Source organism: Aphidius gifuensis, linkage group LG2 (genome assembly GCF_014905175.1).
Source record: "Aphidius gifuensis isolate YNYX2018 linkage group LG2, ASM1490517v1, whole genome shotgun sequence".
Lineage (NCBI taxonomy): Eukaryota > Metazoa > Arthropoda > Insecta > Hymenoptera > Braconidae > Aphidius > Aphidius gifuensis.
In genome coordinates, this window is record NC_057789.1 from 4,570,765 (window position 1) to 4,595,671 (window position 24,907).

The 24,907-nt window shown below is 25.3% G+C and overlaps 2 protein-coding genes across 6 annotated transcripts; both read left to right on the plus strand.

The window, feature by feature from the left end:
* The first annotated feature begins 1,878 nt into the window (after positions 1-1,878).
* Positions 1,879-9,677, plus strand: LOC122848522 (cyclin-dependent kinase inhibitor 1-like). Of its 5 annotated transcripts, none has more exons than XM_044146636.1 (4): positions 2,076-2,166; positions 3,242-3,367; positions 8,821-8,995; positions 9,333-9,677. In XM_044146636.1, the coding sequence occupies exons 2-4, from the start codon at positions 3,336-3,338 to the stop codon at positions 9,489-9,491; spliced, it is 366 nt and encodes a 121-aa protein (XP_044002571.1). In that variant the 5' UTR covers positions 2,076-2,166; positions 3,242-3,335; the 3' UTR covers positions 9,492-9,677. The 5 variants fall into 5 exon arrangements, with proteins under 5 accessions (XP_044002572.1, XP_044002571.1, XP_044002576.1 ...); XM_044146638.1 differs by lacking the exons at positions 2,076-2,166; positions 3,242-3,367 and adding exons at positions 7,326-7,634; positions 7,905-7,940; XM_044146637.1 differs by lacking the exon at positions 3,242-3,367 and having other exon boundaries at positions 1,879-2,166; positions 9,333-9,676.
* A 4,239-nt stretch (positions 9,678-13,916) lies between these two features.
* Positions 13,917-20,271, plus strand: LOC122848517 (cyclin-dependent kinase inhibitor 1). The gene is made up of 2 exons (XM_044146628.1): positions 13,917-16,160; positions 19,480-20,271. The coding sequence occupies exons 1-2, from the start codon at positions 15,554-15,556 to the stop codon at positions 19,581-19,583; spliced, it is 711 nt and encodes a 236-aa protein (XP_044002563.1). The 5' UTR covers positions 13,917-15,553; the 3' UTR covers positions 19,584-20,271.
* Positions 20,272-24,907: the final 4,636 nt, after the last annotated feature.

Consider the following 24,907-nt stretch of genomic DNA (forward strand, 5'->3'; position numbering starts at 1 on the left):
CCTAGATCCTGTCTGTAGGGCTATGTCAAGAATATCCCTGAACCGTGAAATAACTACCAGCGTGAATAAAGGGCAAAATTTTATGCTCACACAAGACTTAAGTTGTCCGTTTGTTTCGTTCGTTCCGTACGACTGGTGACGAAAATTTTTCGTTTAAATTTCAAAACAAATGTAACGTTCAAATCTGTTAAATAAATTTAAGCCCTCACATTGCAGAAATAAAAAAACGGAAATCTTATTTTTTCTTCTTCTTCTTTTTTTCATTTGACAAAATAAAAAACATTAAATATTTTTTTTTTTTCTTCTTTTTTTTGAAGTTCATCCGGTGGATGTAACTTTGTTCGATTCGAAAAAGTTCATTACTTTCTTTAATTATATTTTTTTCAACAAAATAAAAATTCCATAAACAGAAGTCAAGATCAGTGACCTTTTTGTAAAGAAAAAAAAATTCTTAGAGATTCTCTGAATTTTATTATTTAGCAGAAAGAACTTTAGTTATTTTATTTCCTGTCAAAAATGCATTTTGCACTTTGAGATAGCTACTGTCATTATTTTGACTGCTGGGGATTATCATCAACAAAAAACCTTCCTTCACTCTCCGAGAAAAAAGAAAAAAAAAGGGACTTTGTAATCTTTTTTAGTTAATGGTTTGAACGACATAAAATAACAATCATTTTTTTTTTTTTTTTTTTGTTCCAGCGAAATATAAGAAATAAAATATACAGAGGTTTTTTTTTTTTATATTTAACATTTTTTTTAAAGATACTAGTAATATATTTTGAGAGGTGATTTATAGTATAAAGCTATAGAAAAAAGATAAAATGTTTGATACTCAAATAAATCCTAATAAAAAATATTGCAACTAAATTTTTACAGATAATTTTTATTTTCACATGAGTAAGTATTTATTTGTTTATTTTATTTACTGTGTATGTGTGGTCAATTAATATTTGACTTTGTAAAGTAATTGCCTCGTGCTATTATCGCAATTGAGTGACTTCAAATTGATATCCTACATATAAATACTTCAATTAATTTTTTAATGTAAATCAATATATAAAAACTGCAGTTTTAAAATAAATAAAAACAAATATATTCAACAAAGATAATCATTCATCAGACATTAATTTCATTTGATACCCGGAAACTGTTTTTGACGTTCAATTAAAATGCAAATATATTTTTCTAATAAATTTTTGATAATAACAATGAAAAAAAAATTATAAATTGGTCATGAAAAAAAAATTTTCTACTGACTCATTTGTATACCGAATTAATTATAAAAATAAATATTAAACTGAGGGTAGAAAAAAATAAAATAAATATACTAAAACTTTCACCTCTGCATCTGCAGCTTCATCCTGCCACATGATTATATTTTACGGAAATAGAATTCTCCGCACGAGTCACAGCCCCAAGTACATTTTAAATATAAAGGGCAATTTATAATCCTTGATGTCTCGAAGGAAAGGAAAGCATTTTTATTTTTTTATATTTTTATCTTAATGTTTTGTAAATGACAAAATTATACATCTTCCAGAAACACAACTGCGGTTCTATAAATATCGCAGTCCCCTCTCATCGCGTGCATATATCCAAAAATTCAAAATAAAAAAACATTTAAAAATTACATAATAATAAAAAAAATAATAATATTCATGCATCAGCATAAATATTAAATAAATAAATAAATATATTAAACAATAATAATATTTATTTATTTAATTTCCACTTATCAATTTATATATATTTTATTTATTTTTCTTTGTTTTATGCGCGTTCACACTGTCTGACTCATTTGCGGAATAATTCCAAGTATATATGCATATAAATATATAGGTATAAATAAGCACACTTCTAAAATTGTACAAGTAGAGAGGGGGTTTAAATTTGCAACGAGTGGATGCGAATAAGACGTCAGCATGTGAACATTTATTCGTATGTCTGAGTTGTGATCAAACGCATTGTCAATTTTGATCAATTTTTTTTATTAATTTTTAATCACATTGATAAACGGCGAACAACAACAAATTATCATCAGACTTGTTGGCAAATATAAAAAACATAAATATTGTCATTTTTTAATTATCATATTGTTTTTTAATTAAATAAATAATTTTTACTTGAAAGAAAAAATTGTGTAAACATGCTGGCAGCTAGACACCGGTAAGCATTTAATTTCAATTATTTAAATAAATATATTTATGTTAATATATATGGATTTATATATATATTTTTGTCGTTTGCATTTGCTCGGTTGTTTACTGACATTCATTAAATTCCCTCCCTTTAATAATAATCAGAGTCATACGATGAAACTCATATACTTTTTGTGTGAACAATGTATCCTTTGTTTCAATTTTATGTATCGTGATACATGTAGCGTACAAAAACAAAGAGACAACGGGATTAAATACACACAATATATATATTCAACAATAAAAATTGTTATTTTTGCTAACAAAAAAAAAAAATAATATATTTTTATTATATATAAAAAAGAAAGTATATATGGCACTTGAGAGTGCGCTTGAGAGTTCCATCCGGCGTTCCCCTTTTTTATTTTTTCGTTAATTTTATTTTTTTTTTACTGGAGTTTTTTCTCCAGTGGATATATACACCAAGTTTAGTACTAACGTTACATACGGGATTTAACAGGGTAATATTACGCGACTTGAAATTTTTTTTAAAATATACTTTACTCATTTTTGTTCTCATCTTTTTAGATTACTTTTTTTTCACCTTATTCAGGGGACCAAGCTCGTCTTGAGTTTCGTTGTTTTGTATATACTGTACATTGTCATTGTCGTTAAAAATTTTTTACAAGTGGCTTTGAGTGTATTTAAAAATTAATAACAATATTTTTTTAAATACAAAATTCAAGCAACCCGTATGAACGCAGGTTCATTACCTCCCGGAAGATTGCAGCTATTTTTAAACAAATATTTTTTAAAAATAGAAAATATTTTTTTATTAAAATAATTATTAATTATTATTCAAGTATTTATATAAATAAAACAAAAAATTACAGGTAAATTTAATGTTATTCTTATGTGAAAGGGTAGAGTACTTTGGGATTATTTTTTTTTATTTATTTTTTTCTCTGCCTGGCAACAAAATTCTCGGTTAGTTATTTTTTTTTTTTTCATTTTATTTTGCTTGAGTTGCTCTCAATTCTTTCTGATCCCTTACTGCGGATAATTGCAGCGAATCATTTTTTATTTTTTATTTTGTTCAAAAGGTATATAACCAAACTACTTGGCTCGGTACTGCGTGAATTCCACAGTGAATATAAGTGACGTGAAAAGGAGGCTCTCTTGGTTCTTGTGCAATTCATGAGGGCCGCAAGAAATCTACCAAGACCTTGGTAATTTTCACAAGAGAACAGAGTGTGTACTTGATGCTGCATGAAACTCACTAGAACTCACGCAATAAACGCCCACAAAGCTTTAGCTTTTCTCAGAAAACATTACTTCGTTTCAATTTAACTTTTATAATATTTCTTTTTTTTTTTTTTCTCATTGTTATACACAAAGATGTCATTTTACTTGAATTTTTTTCTCCCGGGGGTTATATATTATAATGTCCAAGTAAATAAATTATCTATCAATAAAATTTTCTTGTTGAAAAAAAAATAAAATAAATATATACTCAACGATTGCACAATATAATTTTATGAAAACTTTATGTGTTTATATAAACATAATTTTAAATGTTATATATTTTGACAAGGTGACGATTACAAGTGAATCAGCAAGGTCAGCAATAATTGTAATATTATAAACAAGGCGTTAAACACGATCAGTCATTTTAAAATAAAAAACAAAAAATATTTAAATATAAAATCGAAGAAATACAATTGGTAATACAATAATAAATATAAACAACAAGTGTTTTCAATGTCGGCAAATATCAAAGTGTAAAAAAAAGAAAAATTATTTAAATAAAAAAATAAAATAATGATATTGCCCTCGAATGAATAAAACCGTTATGATCCACACCCATTTGGTGGGCCCCTGCGTCGTCGAGTACACACATACATATTTGCACTGACCTCGCGCAAGATCACACTCTTCGTACGAGGTCATGCATCAACCGCGAAATATGCTAGAGCCTTGTGTGAATCATCAATATAACTTGAAAATGTAAAATTTAATTTGTCATAAAATAATTATTATATTTACGTAAAAACAAGTATAACCACACACGCAAGCTTGCTTATATAAAAGTGTGGTGTCATAATTATTTTGTTTATTTTTTTTTCATTTGATTGTATACGCGCGCAATAGGTGATGAGGTGATGGTATTATTTTTTTATTCTTTATACTGATAAAGACATTTGTCAAGATATTAAATTACCGGAAAAAGAGCGATAAATTTGTATCCGTTTGTCAAAATAAATGAGTAAAATGTGTCAGTTGACTTTATAAAAACGATATTTTTTTTTACGAAAGGTAAAATACGATATTAACCCCGCCGGATGAACAAAATGTCTTATTTTTATGGCAGAGGATATGGTTAAGACGAATAGTCAAAGTGGAAAAATAAAATGTCTTAAAAATGTGCATGCCTATATTTTAAATTACAAGGGAGTTTAACTTACACATCAACGCATGAAAAAATTAAGGGGGTATTTTAAAATTGAGGGGAACCATGACTGCTAAGTTAAAAAAAAAATTTTTTTTAAATACCATGACAATTGCAAATGGAAGAATAAAAAAACCTAGTTATTGTTAAATTTACCCTCGAGATAAAATAATTTTTTTTTATTTATTAAGATAAGAATTATTCGTTTTTTTTTTTTTAAAAAAATTTGTGATTTTGTGAATAGAAAGATTGAAAATAATTTTATTGATAAAAATTAGATGAAATAAAAATTGATTGAATATAAATATTTAACAGTTTATTGAATAATTTATTATAAAAAACGTGTGTGCACGTATGAATATATAAATTGAGATTTTTGTTTGAGAATAGATTTAAGGGTCGAAGGAATGCAAGCAGGAAATAACAGTTGGCCCTGAGATTTGGCATATGTCGACAACGAGGAAATAAATTTTAAGAAATTAAAACGCACGCACATGTATTATATATGTGTGAATTATTTTATTTTATTTTTCTTTTTAATTTCGTTACGGTGCTTGACAAAATGAATGAATATGCATTTCATTCAGGCAAATCAAAAAATTCCATATTTAGTTTTGAAATAACGAGATAATTATCTGCCCTTATACATTGTACTACTGATAATATTACGTTTCAATCTCGATATAAATAAACCAGCCAATTTTAATGCAGGTGTTTGGTTGTAGCAAAAAAAAAAAATGAATAAAATCCAAAAATTAAAAGAAAGCGACTGCTGGCTCCAAGTTGATTAATTTATTTCTCCAAAAAAAAATATGCCTCTCATGATTTTATTGTTTTAAATTATTAAATATTTTTCAATACTCATTTGAGTAAATTTTCAAGTAAATCCTTCTTTATTTTGACTATTAGCTTGAGCTTTAAAAAAAAAAAAAAATTGATAATAATTGCAGCCTTCTTGGTTTACTTGTATTAATAAAATTTTTAAATGATTTTTTTTTTTTTCAAATGGCCAAGTAAATTTTGAAATTTCAAGGGTGCTAAATTTTGATAATTATAATTTCAAAATTAACAACAGTATTAATTGATTTTTTTTTGAATTTGAATATTTTTATTTTATATCAATGCGTAGCCTTAATGTTCAATGCATGCAATGTTCGAATTACATACTTGCGAATGTGGAATACACTTGATAAATGAAACCAGTCATTATGACAGAAAACCATATGAATAATTGACGGTGTTTAAAATGTAATTATAATCGTATTAAAATTGTTTGAAGAACAAAAATAAATACAACATAAATTTAAACTTGAAAAAAGAAATTTTCAAAAATAATCAAAATTCGCAATATGTGGTTAAATAAATTTTCAAAAAGTGAAAGGAATAATTTCGAGTGAGAAGTTGAGTAAACTCGTTTTAAATGAAGTAAAAAGTACAAAGAAGTTTAGACGATGTACACGCAAGATATGCATGGTTAAATTCAATTTAAAAAAAAAAAAAGTTTGGTTTGTGCGGTCAATGTTTCTCACCAATGATTTCCGTTGCTAAGTGGAAAAATCTGTAATTTTTATTTTTTCAATAAGTACCATCAAGCAAATAAATGGAAAAATATATTCAACTAAAAAAAAAAGAAAAAGTAATTGAAAAACAAATAACAAAAAAAAATAAAAATAATAGTCCAGTTAAATTGAGGGAAAAAAAAAGCATTTGTTATTAATTTATCAAATAAATATGTAAATTAATTAAACAAATAAATTTATCATTCAATTATATTTTTGAAAATACAAAGGGCTTATTGTTTCACCCAAAAAAAAACCACAAATCCTTTAAATGTGGTTCAACACAAAGTTCTCAAATTCTTGAGAATATCCTTTCAGGACATTTCACAGTGTAAACAATTCAAAACTCTCATTAATAATTGAAAAAAAAAATAAATAAACAAAGATTTTGTTGCAAATAAAAATATTAATAATGGAAAAATTAAATGAAGAAAAAATTGCCATAGAAAATAACTTATGGAAAAATTATAAATTTAAAAAAATGTGGGAAATTATATTTAAAAAAAAAAAAAATTACAATTATATATAGTATAAAAAAATTAATAATTGCTGGGAAAGTCATTAACCTTTGTTTTGTTTACATCGTCATGATACATTTAATAAAAATTTTTATTTAATATTTTTATCATCCGACGGAAATGCACTTTGTATATAATTTTTTTATTCACTGAATTTATGCAATAATAAATTTACAATGAATAGAAATGTACATTAAATTTTTCCTCACTATACCAGAATTATTTTTAAAATGCAAAAATAAAAAAAATTGGAACCAAAAAATTTTCAAGCTTATGCGAATATTTGTGTCTACACGAGTAGCCGTTAACCGTGAATTTGATTATATGGTCGTCGATCCCATCGAGCCTCCAGCATTTTTTTCAAGACTTCACAACAAATTATTTATATTTTTTTTTTCCAATTTTTATCTCGAGAATAATTCATTTTTTTTTTACTCAATTACATGAGAATTGGGAAGTCAGTGTCGAATTGCATTGTGTGTGAAAATAAAAAATAAATTTGACCCGAGAAATCAATATTTTACGTGATTTTTCAATAATAAAAAAAAATATTTACTGCGAATAAAATTCATATATTATTTTGAATAATTTATTAAAATAAATAAATATATAAAATTATGAAAATTTTGAGTATAAAAATTAAATTAATTATCACGAATGAATGATGATTAATGGGATGAATGACCGGTTAATAATTTGACCAAGTTTGTTGTTGATTCGTCATTGAGAATGGCTCTCTCAATTTAATATAAATATCTAGGCTATATACTAGAAACTTACGGCTATAATAAAACGCGAATGCAATGAGACTTTCTCTCTCTTGTATAGAACAAACTATATACTTGTAACTCGCATTTCTAACAACTACTACACCTTCTGTTGTCAGTTGCATTTCAGCCTCCGTGCAAGAATCAGTATTCTATTTATCTTCTCTGCATAAAATTTTATTATTAAATATTTAAGTATCTAGGTAAAAATTATATTTATAAAATTAAAAATTAATATTTATAATAATAAATTAAATTCAAGCTGCGCACGCCGAAACTTCCCCTATTAAATTTCACCCCCATATATAAGTTGCGATTATCGATTATTTTTGTGAAACATGTAACCTCGAAACTCGATTCACATTCAAACAAAAAACATACAGCCATTGCATTTATTATCAAAGCTAGTTACGTAAAACTAGCATTAATATTTTTATCATTATTGCTATTTTTAATATATCAATTTGTGTTAGTATACATCTGGATATAATGGATTGCTTGACAACAACGTAAGTGTCAACATTTTTTCTATATTTATATCGTATAAAAAAATTATTTAAAACTGTCAAAATACAATGTCATTTGTAAAATAATATTATTTTTCAACTCAACAAAATAAAATATTTAAAAAATAAAAAACATCATTTTTTTCGATTTTTTTCAACATATTTCTAGGAAATTTAAAAAAAAAATACATTAAATATACTAATGACGTTTTTAAAAATAGTATAATAATAATTTTTGTAATCATAAATAGTGTGTGGTCATTGGTCGCACGTGGGATAGTGGTGATTGTTTATCTGATAAGAAAATATAAAAAAAAAAAAAAAAAAAGTACAAATAGCCTTGTGAACAAAAAGAAAAAATAAAAAAAAAATAACCAAGCGATAGAAAAAAAATAAAAAAGACCAATAGAAAAATAGTTGACAAAGTTGATAATAATAATAAAAAAAAAAAATATTAATTTGTAAAGGAAATCGTGCATAGTGATAATGATATTATTAGCTATGAAAAAATAAAAAAAATCATACACAAATATACATCCGTTAAACGGCACTTGAACCATCAACAATATGACGAAGTGACTGTACCGTTTTATTTTTCCATCGTCGATGTCATATACACTCGCACAGACCAACAACAATTTTACCGTTTTGTTGCTTTCTTATCGTATTGCCTTGATGTTCTTGGCCAGTGCTATATATGACGCGTGTCGGCATTCGTATACAATTATTATACATTTATTTATCAAAACATTAACTCCAAAAGTGCATATGCACATCATGACCTTCACACATTATTTATCATGTTTTTAAAATATTTTATTATCTTTTTTTAAAATATACTACTGGCTTTGTTTTTATAATTAATTTGCTTATTTTATTACAGTGCAAGATTAGCAATGGAAGAGGGAAATGATGAAACAAGAGCTTTAAAACATCGTAATGTTAGAAGAAAATTATTTGTTGATGATGAAGAATCATCAAGTGGTAATAATCAACGTGGTGCCATTGATAACGAGGCCAATTATTTTGTCGAAAATGCCAAAGAAAATTTAGAAAAAGTAATTATTTGGATATTTTTTTTATTGATTAATTAATTAATGTTTTTTTTTTTAATTGTTATTAATCTAGAAATAGTTTTTTAAATTGTATATTTTTTTTTTAATTTATTGACTTGATTTTTAATTTATGTGAGTTTTTTTTTTTCTCTAAAATATTGGGGGTGAATGGAATGCATAATAATAGTTTAGATGCATGACCTTATATTGAAAATTTTCTAGAGAAAATATATTATTAAAATTTATATATGTTGTAAGCCGTAAATTTTGAATTAAAAAAAAAAAAAAAGGATCTCATAACTAGATATTAAATATTTTTTTTTCTATTTAAATATTTCAGGCAAAAGAAAGATGGAATTTTGATTTTGAAAAAGAGGAACCACTACCTGGTCGTTATGAATGGATAAAGGGTGATGAAGAATTTTCAAACCAAGATATTACAAAAGATGAAAAGAAGAAAAATAATATTGAAGCTAAAAACAATACCGAAAAAAGCTAATAAATTAAATATTTATATATTAAATGAGGCCCTATATTTATAAGATAAACAAAAAATTATTTTAATTGAGCCAAGATAGTATTTGATAATCATCAAAAAGACTCAAAAAAAAAATTTGATATTAATTTTTTATACACGACAAACGAAAAGCAATGACGATATTTTAAAAAACAAAAATTTTAAATTTTTATTTTGCTTTATTTAAAAATAATTTAAATTAGCAAAAATTTTCTGTGATTTATATTATCAATTGGAATTAATTAAACAATTAATAATCACTTTTAATTTAATTAATCGAATTAGTAGCAAATAAAAAAAAAAAAAAAACAAATTCATTTGGAATCTAGTCAAATCAAATAAAAAATTATTATTTATTTTTTAATATAAAAAAAAATGTATTCAATTATTTAAAATAATTATTAATATTATTTAATTTTTAAGCACCATTTTATGTTTTTTTTTTTTTTTCAAATTATTATTTGTGCAATTATTAACAAGTACCAGCATGTGTACTTGTTAAGATAAAATTATGAGAAATAAAAAAAAATAAAATAAACAATTTGTAAAAAATAATAAATAAATAATTTTTACGATTAAAATTTGTATTTTTTTTTTTGGTTTTTAAAATAATCTGGAAACAATTGACATACGCGTGCCTTTTTATTTTGTTGCAGCAGGAAAGAGGGTAGTCGTAAAAATATAAAAATTAAAAATTATCGTATTTTGAGTTATGCGAGACACAGTCAAAGATCCATGTCGTTATACGAACAAAATATACATCTGTCTGTTTTATGTTTGTATTTTATCTTTACCCTCAATTTATACCCTACCCAACCCACAAAAATATTATTTTTTTCTCTAATTTTTCCTGACCAAATCGACACAAAATAAATCATCAAAAAAATTATTTTAAAAATAAATTAAATTCACTGATTCAGGAAATAAATTAAATAACCAAAAAAACAATTATTATTTATATTTTGATAAATTGTTTTACCTCAATTTGAATGGTCATTTAATTGCATATAAATTTGCACTTCCGATCATGAAATTCCCACGGAAGTTGGACAATTGTGGTGAAGAAAAAAATCACAGCATCAACAAAAGCTCCTGTGTATTCAAAAAAAAATCTCTCCCTCTTTTTATAATGAAAAAAAAATATAATAAATAATATTTTTTCATCTCAAGTAAAACTGTAATAAATTTAATTTTTTCTTTTATTTTTTGTATTAATTGATTATTATTAAGCACCTAACAAGATCAATTATATTTAATTGATTAAATTCATTATTTAGTTAAGCCACGAGCCAAATGTAAACACAACAATATATAACAACTTGCTTTACTCCATTAAAACGAGTTTACTCGTGTAACAGTTTGATGTGTACATTTGATAAATTTTTCTTTTTTTAATTTTTTCATTATTTTTAATTTATTACTTATGAGCTATAAAATTATATTACCCGATAACCAAACAAGTTTTTAATTGTTATAAAATTATCATCGTTAACTTGAAAAAAAATTTATTATTTTAATTTATTATTTTCTAATTTTTTGTCTTTGTTGTAATGCTGAGGAGCAGTAGGAAAGTCAAAGAAAAAAAAGGGAAAGTATTCGTGTTTTTAGTCCAGATATTATCAAGAATTTTACCTTGAATAAATATATGTGTTATATCCAGTGTATGTATTGCCATGAGCTCGATAACACACTTTGCAATTTCATTAGTCATATATGCACTTGTCGCAAGAATATAACTTTATTATTTGATAAAAAAAAAATTACTCGACAATATATATTCTTTATTCCAAAAATAATTTATATTCAAATTTATAAAACTGTATTAAAAAGAGAATAATATTTTTTGTAATTAATCTATATAATAATTAGTTAAAAGAATAAAAAGTGGAAATAATTGAAATTAAATTTTGTAAAAATACAAACTGACAATAAGACTCAAAATTATTCTCTATTTATTTCCAACTAAGTACCAAAAAAGAAAAATAAATTAATAATATTAATTTGACTTTATATTTTATTTTAGATAAAAAAATATCAAATGAAAATTTGAAATTTTAGCGGTTGAATAGTAGCGCCATCTAGATGATTCAAATCCATCTCGGCCATGCTAGTATGGACCTCTTTCCCTCTCTACCTCTCACTCACTACTAGGCTTGTATTTTTGTATCTGTGTACATTAAAAAAAAAATAAAAAAAACTGACTCAACTGCGCGTGATCATTTATCTACACTTGTTGAAAAAAATTTTCATGCTGTTTACAAAACGACTGGCTTGTTTTTGGAGCAAACGTACAGTCAACTAATACATAATACGAACCACGAGAATCAAAAACTTTCCCGCCTTGTTTTCTGCCTCTCAATTATAATAATAATATTTTTAAAAAATAACCGTAATCAAGTAAAGACATGCTTAACCAAGCTACACATAATAAATTCATGACTTTAACTCAATTATCTTGATGAAAAAAAATATATTATATTTTCCTCAAATTAATTTCATATAAAATATATTATTAATTTTCATTGTTTATTTATATTTTGATATTATTTTTTCTTTAATTTCATTTTTTTTGGAGCTAACAAATTTGTGAATATTATCATGAAGACAAGATAAGATAATGATTATTAAATTTTTCAAAAGTAAAAATTAGCAAGCATCAATATATATCAAGTATTTGTATATTGATGTTTTTAAAAAATTTTAACCACATGTTTATAATTAGATAATATCAAAAATATACATATTTTAATATAAATTTATATTCATAATCATAACACTCGACACGCACTGATATCAAAATGACTTTCTCCATGTAAACACTCAATAATATTATCAAGATAAAATTTATTTATGTCTGAAGTGGTTCCTTCACACTTCCACTACAGTGTCACTTGAATAAAAAATAAATAAATAAAATAGAAGACCTGGAGATATTATAAGAAAAAAAAAGATATCTTCCAAATATGGTAACATTATTTTTTCTTGAACATAACAAAATTTAATGGGTCAGTGATCGAGCAAGTAATTTAGATTAAAATTAATATTTTTTTATTCAATCAAAATGTCTTTATTTTTTTAAATATAATTATATATATTTTTTTTTATCTTTCATTTGCAAATAAATATGTAAAAAGAAAAAAAAATTGTAATAAAAATGCGTCATCATCGAGAGACGTGTTTCGACAAGTTTAAAGTTTTGCTTTTGTCGTAGGTTAAAAATACCAAAAAATATCCCAAGGTGTGCTTAATATTGCATAAGACTGTATGAAAATGAAAAAAAAAAAATAGATAAATTTATTTCATAATAATCACACGTGTTGTAAAAATAAATATTACTCCAAATTTAAAAAAAAATTTATAAACTCGATTAATGGCTTATTTTGGTGATCAATATTCAAAAAATTAATAAATATTTATCAATATTTTTATTGTATCAAAATTTCATATATGAAAATATAATTTTACATTATTTTTACGGTCAATGCCCGTTACGTAAATACTGTGCTTGCCTCCGGAGACTCATCATCATTGCTAAAGTGTTTTTTCTCGTTAAAAAATTCCTCGTCAATTAAACCACCATGTGATTAAAAATCCAACAATAAATATTATTGATCTCAATGATAATCAAAATAAATATATCATCTTTCAAATTATCAATAAAAATATATTAAATAAATTGAGTAAAAATAAAAAACCTATAAATGTGCTCCAAAGTATTTTGTCTAGTCTAAAAATGCATAGCCACCACATGATGATTTTTTATTTCTTTTACTACATATATAAAAAAAAAAAAAAAAACCCATATGTGTACATAAGGTGGTATAGTATAGACAAAATGAAAGGGGGGAAGTTTAAAGTGGCGGTTATTTTGTATGGCGATATGGTCTCTTCTCGCGACGATAGTATGGCTAAGGGCCCAAAGAGCAACGAGGGAGGTATCAGCGATGATTTAAAAATTGGGGGAGGGGAAAGGGGGAGAGAGAGAAATTATAGCGTGGCCGCGCAACGACAGCGACAACGACGACAACAACGAGCAAGTTGCTGGACGCCAAAACATAATAACCATAATAATATATAGGAGAGAGGGAAATATCGTATGGACGAGGGCACCAATGAAAATGGGCAAGAGGTGATAAGAGTAAAGGGGGATAATAACAACCAACGCGAGTCAATGTAAAAAAGAAATGAAAAAAAAAAAAATATATATATATATCTAGAAGAGAACGTATAAAAGTATATATGTGTGTATGCGGTATATAATATTCTATACTCTCTCTCTCACACAAAATGCTCAATGTGATAGTCGAGAGTGTTGTGTATAAACCATGCTCGGAAAAAGGCGGGGCGGGTCGACCGATTAATACCGACAATTGCCGAATAAATTCAACTCGAATAATGCCCCGCTGGTTGTCTGCATCAAATTGCGCCTATCTCAGTCGCTAGAGAGCGCTTCGCACGTGCATTACGCTCGTTCGCGCTCGACATTTCAATCATTTTTCATAAAATAATCTCTGATATCATAACTGCGCAATAAACGTAATCAAAAAACTTAAAAAAAAATAAAACGTATATTTTTACAATTAGTTAATATTGCAATAATATTATTTGTATTAATTTACAAAGAGCACGCTGCTCACTGTGAGCTATACATTACGCGGGAAGACTTGGATATTGTTATTGGATATTGAGATCACACACTCATCGTGTCAACTCCGAAAAAAAAAAAAATATATTAAAAATATTATCAACTTCACACATACATGAATATTTACGCGGGAATTAACGAATTTTTATTACACGCGTGTTTAATATTTATCAAAAAAATATATGTGATAAAAAGTGTACAAGTGTGATTGAAAAAAATAATAATTTGATGAATCACGTGCTAAAAAAAAAAATTATAAATTATTTATAATATTTTTCTGTTTTTTTTTTCGTTTTTTTTTTTTGCTATTGTGATATATAAAAATATATTATAAATTTTAATGATTTTTGTGCAATATAAAAAACAGTCAATTATATATAATTTTTTAGTCTATTGATTTTTATATAATAATAAAGTGAAGTTAACTGTTTGGAGTATAGTGTGTGTTGTTGAGAATTGAGATAGTTGGGAACATCAGCGACTCCCGCTTCATCACGGCGTCCAAAGATTCGAATACCACGTAACCAACCCATTCGCCTCGACTCGGAAACACGCAAGTGCGTACAACGTTGCCACTTTTATTATAAAAATATTAAAAAAATAAAAAAAATTTATAAGATCCCGCGCAACTAAAGCGACGAGTCTTGAAAGTACCAGCGACGATTTTAACTCTCGCTGTAATTCCAGTGTTGCCAGGGAAAAAAAAAAAATACATTTTTTGGAGTTTAACACTTTTTGGAGTAAAAACATTGTGACAAAGAACAAAAAAAAATAAATAAATAAAAATAAACATTACAGTTACAAAAAAGAAAAAAAAAAGTGTACAAGTTTTTTAAAAAAAATACACACAGTTTTCATCTACAAAAATAATAATAATTATCAAAAGTAAAAGTTAAATAAATAATAAAATTATTTCCGTTCTAAATAATATATTACAAAAAAAAATTGTTTTTGTGAGTGGAAGACTTCTCCCGCCATTCTTTCAAAAGCCAAGTTGATTCTACTTGGCAACGATAAAAAAAAATACATATAAAAAGATAATAATAACAATAATAATCATAATAAAACATCGACACAACGTTGCCAGGCGTAAATCACTGAAACACTGTGTGTTTGTGTTGTGCGTATATATATTAAATTATATATTTTTTTTCTTATTTTACGCAACGGGTATCTCTCTGACGTTCTGTCTCCACAAAACTGACTGAGACAGAATAATAGACAAGCATACAAATAGTGTGCTAGTAAATAAATAAAAAAAAAACAAAAAAAAATAGTTGCTACAACGAGTTATACAAGTTGTGGAGTAAAAACAAAACCAGGACCAAGTCAGATTGTTTTCATTTGATGAAAACATAATAAAAAAAAAAATAAATAAGTTGGTAAAATTAAAAAAAATATGAGCGCAAGGGTGATGAACCCGGCGATGATGACTGAGATGAGTAGAAATATAGGTGGTGGAGGTGTTGTTGGTGTTGTTGGACGAGCATCACCAAATCGTGCTGCATTAGCTCGTGTCCGACGGGATTTATTTGGACCAGTTGATCATGCAGCAGCGCGGGCGCTTGCTGAACGTGAATTAAAAGCACAATCAAAAATTGATTCTGAACGTTGGGATTTTGATTTTCGTCTTGAAATACCAAGTGGTAATACAAGATATGATTGGCAAATTATTGGACCACAAGAAGTTATACCAGAACCATATGCACTAAGAGGTATGCCATATTTACGTAAACAATGTCCAGAATCACCAAGAAAAAACAATAACAATACATCACCAATGAAAATTATTAACAAAAGAAAAACAACATTAACAACATATTTAAATGATGCATCAGCGAGTTGTGCTGAAAGAACACCACCACAAGAACCAAGAGTACCACGTGAAAATACAAATGCTGATGATTTTATGATTAAAACATCTGGTAAAAAAACATGTACTGTTTTACAAGAACCAACAACACCAGTTTCTACTGTATCTGCTAGAAAACAAACAAGTATCACAGGTAATTAACACTTTCATTGTTATTATTTATACTATAAATTAAATTATACAACAAACAATCATCTGACTAAATTTAATTCATTGATTAAATTATTAAATCAAATATTAATTTATTTTTAATATTGATAAAATGCATGTGATGATTATTTGTAAATTATTAATGCTTAATAAATTTATTTAGTTACTATATCAGTCAATGCTCTGTTTTAAATATCACGCTTAAAATATATTCATATTGTTTTATCTAAAAATGAATACAATAAATAAAAATTTATAAATATATTTTTTTTTATTATCGTCATATCATTGTCCGGTTTCAGCTGATTCCACAATATTCTGCACTAAAAACAAGCGCATATAATTTTATCAATCTTGTAAATGCTTATTTTTGTTTTTAATTAGTTAATTTATTTTGTTTTTTTTTTTTCTTTTACTTGGTTGCGAATCATTAAATTTTTTAATATCACAATTTTAACGCCCCGAAAATATATTATTATCAATTTAAGCAACTCAGCAATATACAAGTTCATTCTGATTAAAATTGGCCTGCATAAAAACAAAAATACTCGCTGGATTAAAAAACAAATAATAAATTTTAATTTATATTTAATTTTTGTCATTATATATTTTAACCTTGAATATATATTTTGTACTTTTGTTAGTCAAATTTTTATCTTAATATTTTTTATCCTCATTGTTTTAATTATTATTTTTTACAAAGTATTATTGAATTTATTTAATTAAAGATTATCAAAAAATCTGACATCAAGAGATCTTGCACGAAAATAAAAAACAAAAAAAAAGATATACATCAAACAAGGCAGTGGGTCAATTTGAACAAGGGGGCTCAAATTAACAAATTTGTCTCTCTCTCTCGACAATTGAAATAATAAGCCATGACGATCAAATAAAATCATGTGACGTCATGAATGACATTTTTTTTTTTTTATTTTTTTCCGTATCGACCTCGAGAATAATTATATTTCTTTGATAATTTATTGCTCCACACGCGCATAAATAAAATACATATATCTACACGCCGTTTGTACTATGTCCCCAATTTTCTATACGCTCTAATAATAAAAATAATAATTCAAAATATAATAACGCCATTAATTTTCTCTCATATCTGGCCACATGCTTCCCGCCAATATACACGTACAAATTTCAAATATGTATTTTTGTTTATGAGAGAGAGAGAGAGAGAGATACTACTGTTAAACTGGGTTGAGTTTAAAAAAATAAATAAATAACTAAATAGTATATATGCGCCTCGAATGTTATGCTCGGATGTTTTCAATATTCAGATTGTATTTTTGTGTCGTTGCTATATATTCCATCGAGTGCACAGTGTACCCACGCGTTGTTACTATTTTAGGATGTGACTGTGATGATGCTTGTGCAAAGACTTTCATTTGTATTATTATTAAATAGCACTTGGTTAAAAAATAAATTATAATATATACGTTACAAAAAGACTCAATTATAATCTCAGGTATTTGAATAATTATTTTTTTTATTTTTCTTAGAGCTTGTTTATAAAATGAATTTATTATGTTAATAGCGGAAATCCGTGGGGAAATAAATATATGCACAAGTTGTATGGTAGAGATAAATATATTTAGAAAAAAATATAAATATGAAAATGGAAAAATAGGGGTTGCAGAGGGGGTTTTTGTAACGTACTTTTATTAATGAGAAATTGGTCAGCTGTTGTTGGGGTGAGGGGGCGATATGTGCAAAGGATGTATCCTTTTTTTTTTTTTTTTTTTTTTCCTATAGTTTTATATCTAGCTCCTCTTTTCCCCTCGCATTTTTTTGTCCCCTTATCGTAGTAGAAATATATGAAATTAATGTCTGAACGGTGGGGCCCGTACGCGTGCATAAACTACCCTCACCCCCTCGTGAGATGTGCTTTGAAAAAAAAAAAAATATATTTAACATACATGGGGGTATCAGCTGGTTTTTACCCTCCACTAGATATTTGGAATTTTTGTTGATATACACACGTATCTCGGGGTTATTTAAAATCTAAAAATTTTTTTTACGTTTGGTTTTTTTTATTTTATTTTTTATTTTTTTTAGACACAATATGAGTTATGCAATATGTTTTTTTATATACAGTTGAAAAATTTTAAATGTTTGAAAGTTTTTCAACGGATTTTCTACCCGCATGTTTGCAATTTCTATTTGTTTCATATTTTTTTTTCTTTATCAAAGAGCGTGCTATTTGTTAAAAGAGTAGTGTAATAGATTTTGAAAGTGACCCATATGGCTTTTGAAACTTTTTATAATTCAAATGTTGTCCCGCATGATTGTTTTTAAATATTTTTTATTCGTTTTCATTCAAAGAAAGTATTTTTTATTATTGATGATGTATTTTATAAGACCCACTGAATATTTTGAGATAAAAATCAGTTTCAAGTTAAAATTTGTTGCTTCATTTATGTGCGATATAATTAATTGTTGTGTATATTTGAAAAAAGGCAAAAATATACGTCAATAAATAGATGAGGATATAAATTTGCGTAGTTTTACCATCGAAAAATAACGACCACCCTGACCATACACAACTTGGTCTTTCGATACGAATTTTTTCTTGCAAAATCGTGTGGTTGTGTGCCTGTATACGCCCGCACTCGATAAATTATCAAGAGTCTCGGGTTCGTCGACGCGACCTTGAACCAAAAATATATCCAAAAATATTTATTTATTTGCATCATATAGACTCTTGACAATAAAATTAGATAATTTTTAAAAACAAAAAATTAATAAACAAATAACCTAATTAAAAAAACCTTCCATCCAATGAAAAAATACGATCACCAGTAACAGCGAACAAGAGTTTGCTTGTTTTATTTTTATATGTGATCTATGTTTGAAAAAAAAATAAATATCAATAATACATATATGTATTGGTATTGAGATAGGTCAGAGAACCTTTGCCGGAGATCAATTTGATGGCAAGGGGGTCCTTCGAGTCCGGGTTATAAATGCAAATCTTTATAACAATAGCACGACGAGGGGCAATGACGAGGGTGCAAATGTTAGCTCTAGAAAAAAAAGGGGGCATTTTCTATTGCATTTGTCGCGTGCTCGGCATGTGGCTGGGTTGAAAGAAAAATCATCCTTACAAAGGTCGATCAATTTGGGCAGATGCCACAACCCCATATACCCTGCACCCTAGCATGAACGAAAAAATTTAGCAACCAATGAAAATAAAAGCAAATACATAAATATATATTTAGAAAAATAACAAATCAATAAATATCAATGATTAATAACTGTTTAATTAATAATATTTAATTATTATGTTTCAGACTTTATGAAGAGCCGCAAACGCACGCTGAATGGAAATACTAAAAAAAGTATTGTAGAACCACCTGAAAAAATAACTCGCAATGCGGGTCAAATACGCAGCTAAAGATTCATCATTATATTAATTTGCGTTTTTTTTTTTTTTTTTTTTTTTTTATTACTTTTAAATATCATCATTGTCATCCCTGAGACTGTGACTACATAAATGTGAAATATTTTTAATCATTTATCGAAAAAAAAAAAAAAAAAAAAAATTAAACTATCTACTTTGTAATTATTTTCATATTCGAAAAATGAAAAGTTAAAAAAAAAATATATATATCTATGTAGTATATATATAAATCTATGCGAGCATTCAAAAAAAAAAAATTGTTAATTAATTTAAAAGGAGAAAAAACAACCGTGACATTATTTGATATTGTAAAATATTATTTAATAATTTTTAAAAATAATTAACAATTAATATTTGAATGCTGCAAAGTCTTTTGGCTGTGCCATTTTTTTCACGTAGATTTATCCACCTAAGACGCGTAGAAAAAATAATAAAAAAAAAACTATTTCGCGTTACGTTTGTCGGTGCCATTGAGAGTTTAAAACTTTGCCATGTTTTAAACTTTTTTTTTTTATAATATAATTTACTGAATTATTGGTTTTTTTTGTTTTAATTTTTTTCACATCGATAAACGTCGTCTCGTGACTCGTTGGTGCAAGTTAACAATAGATGGGTGAAGGCAATTGTTGGAAATGGTATTTACTTTTGAGGTGGATATAACGCGTAATAATCATTGTCCCAATAAAGTATATAAAAAAAAATATATATATATTTTCTATAAAAAAATAATGTTAATTGAAAAAAAATACAAAAAAAAATACAGATAAATATTGAATATAATCAATGAAAAATGTGAGCAATTGAATTGGCTAAAGAATAATAGTGTCGTAATAAACTGCAACTAAATTAGTTGATTGTTTTTATTTTTTTTTTTTTTTTTTGTCTAGGTTATAATGCAAAATTAGTGACAATAATTATGGTTTGTCAAAATTTATTGTAATATATATATTATACGTTTTTCGTTTGGTACACACAATTATGCGCAATTTAAATGAAATATAATAACTGAGATAATTTTTATTTTTTACTCGCGCCAATTATAAATAACTATATAATTTAGTTTGTAATTATTATTAACAGAGTTTATGTATTTTTTTTTTTCAATCAACCGAGTTTGATATTTTGACATGAATTTATTTAAATATCATGAAAATATTTGATTTAATTTGACGTTTGTTTGATAATTTATTTATCAAACTTCTAATAATATTAATAAATTTTTTTTTTTGTAATATAAAACGGATTTTTATATTTAAAATGGTAAATTCTTATATTTTTTATTTTCAAAAGATGAAAAAAAAAACAAAAAAATTATAAATAAATAAAAAAATTGTAATAAAAAAATTTAATAAATAATAAAAATATATATTAATTAATTTTGTGGAACATATATAATTTATTATTACTGTAATATTTTTAAAAAATATTATTGTAAAATTATTACAGTAAATTTAAACAAAAAATAATAATAATAGTCAGTGTTTGTGATAAATTTTAATGAAAAAAATTTATCTAGAAACTTGTGGTATTATTTATGTAAAATTAAATATTCGTGTTGATTATTATTCAAGGTTGATTGATGAAAAATCACAGATTAGCCTTATCTATGTTACCCAAGAATAATAGCATTGATCTTCTGTGCGAAATTACAAAAGTACAGCCGATGCCAAATCAATCCTCAAATTTAGCTATTTTTTTTTTCTTTAATTTCTTAAAATAAAAAGGTTCATCAATATTTCTTTCCCTTTTTATTAAATTTATATTGATACCGAAGACTTGATTGACACTTTTGAATTTATTTAAAACCGACTGATTTTTTTTTTGAAAAAAATAACATAATAATTCATAAAACGTATACGAACTTTTTTATCTTTTGACTGTTACAAATTTTCAACTACATACTTTACGACTTTTTAGAAAAAATATTAACAAACTATTTTTTATTTCTCAATTATTACTTGAATTTAAAAACTTTATGTTTTTTTTCTTAGTATTTTTCGTACACTTGCTCAATGCATTTTGCTTAAACTATCCACAAATTTATAAACCCTTTTCCGGTAGCAATTTATTTACAATATTATAACAGTAATAATAATTTTCAGAATTTCGATTTTTTTAAATAATTTCTATCGTTTTGAGATTATAAGAAAACAATAAATATACGACTAGTGGTTACAAGCTATTTTTTCTATTTGCAAAATTTACAAACTCTGAAGGGACACATAAATTTCTATTATTATGTTTTTTTTTTTCGTTCAGTATACAACAACTTAATGTACATAATATAAACAGAGTTAATGAGCCAATAATTAATTGAGGCATTTCTTTTTTTCCATATTGAAAAATAAAAATGAATTGTAATTTTTTTTGAAATTAAAATAGAAAATAATATAAAAAGAAAAAAAAAATATACAATGTATATTTTTGAAATGAAAATTGTAAAAAAAAATTAAATCGACATAAAAAAAAATGGTAAATATAAATACCATTGTGCTTTAGTAATTGTAAATTATCATCAGAGTTTAATGACAAATAAATAAATTGTATTCCTATCAAACCAAAATCAACTTAATGTTAAAAAAATTTTTTTTTAAATAACTGCCTCAAGTCAATTTATTATTTTATTATTGAAAAATAAAAATTGGCTAAGAATAATTAGTAAATTCAGAAAAAATAGCAAAAAAAAAAAAAGAAAAATGAATGAAAAATAATAAAAAAAAAAAAAGAAAAATTAACGTTATCTATGTAACCCTGTGATGTATTTTTATGATCTCAGTAGTAAACATAAAATATATATAGATTAATATCTAATTTTATATAAATATAAATAATAAAATAATACAACGGCAATTTGAAACGATGTATAAAAGTCGTTTGAGTGATATATTTCAAAAAACAAAAAATTAAAAAAAAAACGAAAAAACTACTTGATAAAGAAAATTAAACAAATTTAATTTAAATTTACTTGAAAATTATATTATTGTACATGTAATGACGAATGAGTGAATGAATTTTAATGACTGTAAAAATGTGAATGCCTAAATTAACTTTTTTTTTTTTTCTCTCAAGTCCTGTATAACTTTACAAAAAAAAAATAATTATAAATAATAAATGTAATAAGTATAACAATATAAAATAATTATATATAAAAATAAGAGAGTTTAAAAAGATAATTAACTAACAATAAAAAGAAAAAAAAAATAGATAAATGCTATTGTTTATAAGAAAATAAAAAATAAAAAAAATATTATTAAATAATAATGAAAAAATAAAATATTAATTGTGTATACATTTTATTTTCCTGATAAATATATTTTCATTAAATTTAATATTAAGTCAAGATAACAATGTAAGCCATCAGAAGTATTTTTTTTTTTTTTTTAAAAAAAAGACAGTTTGTCAATTGACAGGGGATTTTATGTTTACATCCATTATTGTGTCAATAGAAAATTGATAAAATTGGTAAAACGTTCTCGATTGATAACCAACACACTCAACCGTATTTTTTATAACAAAAAAAAAATAAATAAATAATTTATTGACTAAAATATAATAATTATTATTTTTCGCGACAAACAATCTAAACCGTATTTTCAAGATTTTATTCTTTTAAAAATTCTCTCAAGAAAACGCCTTGCTAATTTTTTTTCATATTTGTAGAGCAAATAAAAGCTGACTTTAACTATTTTCAAAAAAATTCCCGTTACGGTCCTAGCATTATTTTTCGCGATATATCATAAACCGTATTTTTGAGATTTTATTCTAAATAAATCTGGTTGATCGAGATACACAAAGGGACTTTAAATTGAGACAGGTGCAATTGTTGAAAGACTCTTCACTTTGTTTCTCACTGTATGAACAGTGGCTGGTATATTTTTTTTTAATTTTATTTTGTTGCAGGATCAACAGCAGGTGCAATCGAATCTTGGCGAAATGCGAATGTCCTGTTGCTGTGTGCTTTTATTAACACAGTAATACACATATACCTATATGTATTATTAAATTTTTTTTTTTTTTTTGCGTTCATCTCGTTTTGTGTTTTATGTTCCTTTCTCTTGTGTGTGTGGTGTATGCCACACTCTTTTTGAGGGTTGAAAATAAACTGATGCCTCATGAGGTTTAACGGTCAAATTTAACCTTGAAAACAACGTCGATATTTTAAAAATAAAAATGGCAATAAATTCAAGTTGTAATAATAAAATTTTAAAAAATATATACATGTAAACGATGAACCTGTTGATGCATCATTTAAATAAAATTAAAAATAACATTTTTATCTACTTTCTAAAGCCTTTTTTTTTATAGTTTAAGTTTTGAAATTAAGAAATTTTTTTTTCGAACATGCAGAAGAAAGTTTTAATAACTCAATTTCCATTCCGGAAGGAAATGTCTCATTTTAATATATAATTTCTTTTTTTTTAAGTTTCAAAATAACTAAACTTCCTTCAGGTTTATTTTGAGGTGTGCAAGTTAGACACGAAACGCATTGAATTAATGACAAGTAGTTTTGAATTTCCCTGTGTTTGGGGAAAAAAAAAAAAAAGTTTTTTTTCAATGCTTTTTTTTAAGATCGATTTCGAAGCCACACGATCATATTACAGAGCATCCTGCACGCGTTTCCTAGTCATCAACGGTTCTCCAGGTTGATGGTATATTACGAAGCCACACAAATGTCGTATCCTTCCACGCGACACAAAAGAAGACGTGTTGGGTATTTGAGAGATGCTTTTTTGTTGGTGTCTAATTTTTTTTTTTTTTTTGTCAAATATTTTTTTTAGTTCCTGCTGATGGTTAAGACACGTGGTGGTTGTATTTCAACACGATAACAAGGTAAGCCTTCCACGGTCTGTTTCTGGTGGTATCACAGAGAGGATATGAAAAAAACACAGAAATTGGTTTTTTTTTTTTTTTTTTCTTTTTAGGGTTGAAAGAAAGTCTGGAGTTTTTCATTTAACCGGAAGTTTTATTTGTCATTTTAAATATGATAATAAAATATCAAAATAATATCTGTATAAAATTATCAACTTGAAAATTAACATAAAAAAAAAATTATAAATTATTCTGTAAGATGAAATTTGAATTTTAAAAAATATCAAATACAAAATCGTAATTGTTTTTTTTTTCTTTTAAATAAAATATAAATTTCAGTTGATAATTTATTGTATATTAAATTTGAAAAGTAGTTGACTGGTATAATAGATAAATAAAAAATAATATATAATTACATAAAAAAAAAAAGAGGAAAATTCAAAGGTATATGATTTGTTTGATAATTCATATTGCCCACTGCTATTATACTAGAGGGTAACAATATAAAA

Excerpts from the sequence above, each read along its gene's own strand:
- LOC122848522 (XM_044146636.1), top strand. The coding sequence starts at position 3,336 with ATGAGGGCCGCAAGAAATCTACCAAGACCTTG. Across the intron at positions 3,368-8,820 it reads AGAAATCTACCAAGACCTTG|TGCAAGATTAGCAATGGAAG; the intron begins GTAATTTTCACA and ends ATTTTATTACAG. Across the intron at positions 8,996-9,332 it reads CCAAAGAAAATTTAGAAAAA|GCAAAAGAAAGATGGAATTT; the intron begins GTAATTATTTGG and ends TAAATATTTCAG.
- LOC122848517 (XM_044146628.1), top strand. The coding sequence starts at position 15,554 with ATGAGCGCAAGGGTGATGAACCCGGCGATGATGACTGAGATGAGTAGA. Across the intron at positions 16,161-19,479 it reads AAAACAAACAAGTATCACAG|ACTTTATGAAGAGCCGCAAA; the intron begins GTAATTAACACT and ends ATTATGTTTCAG.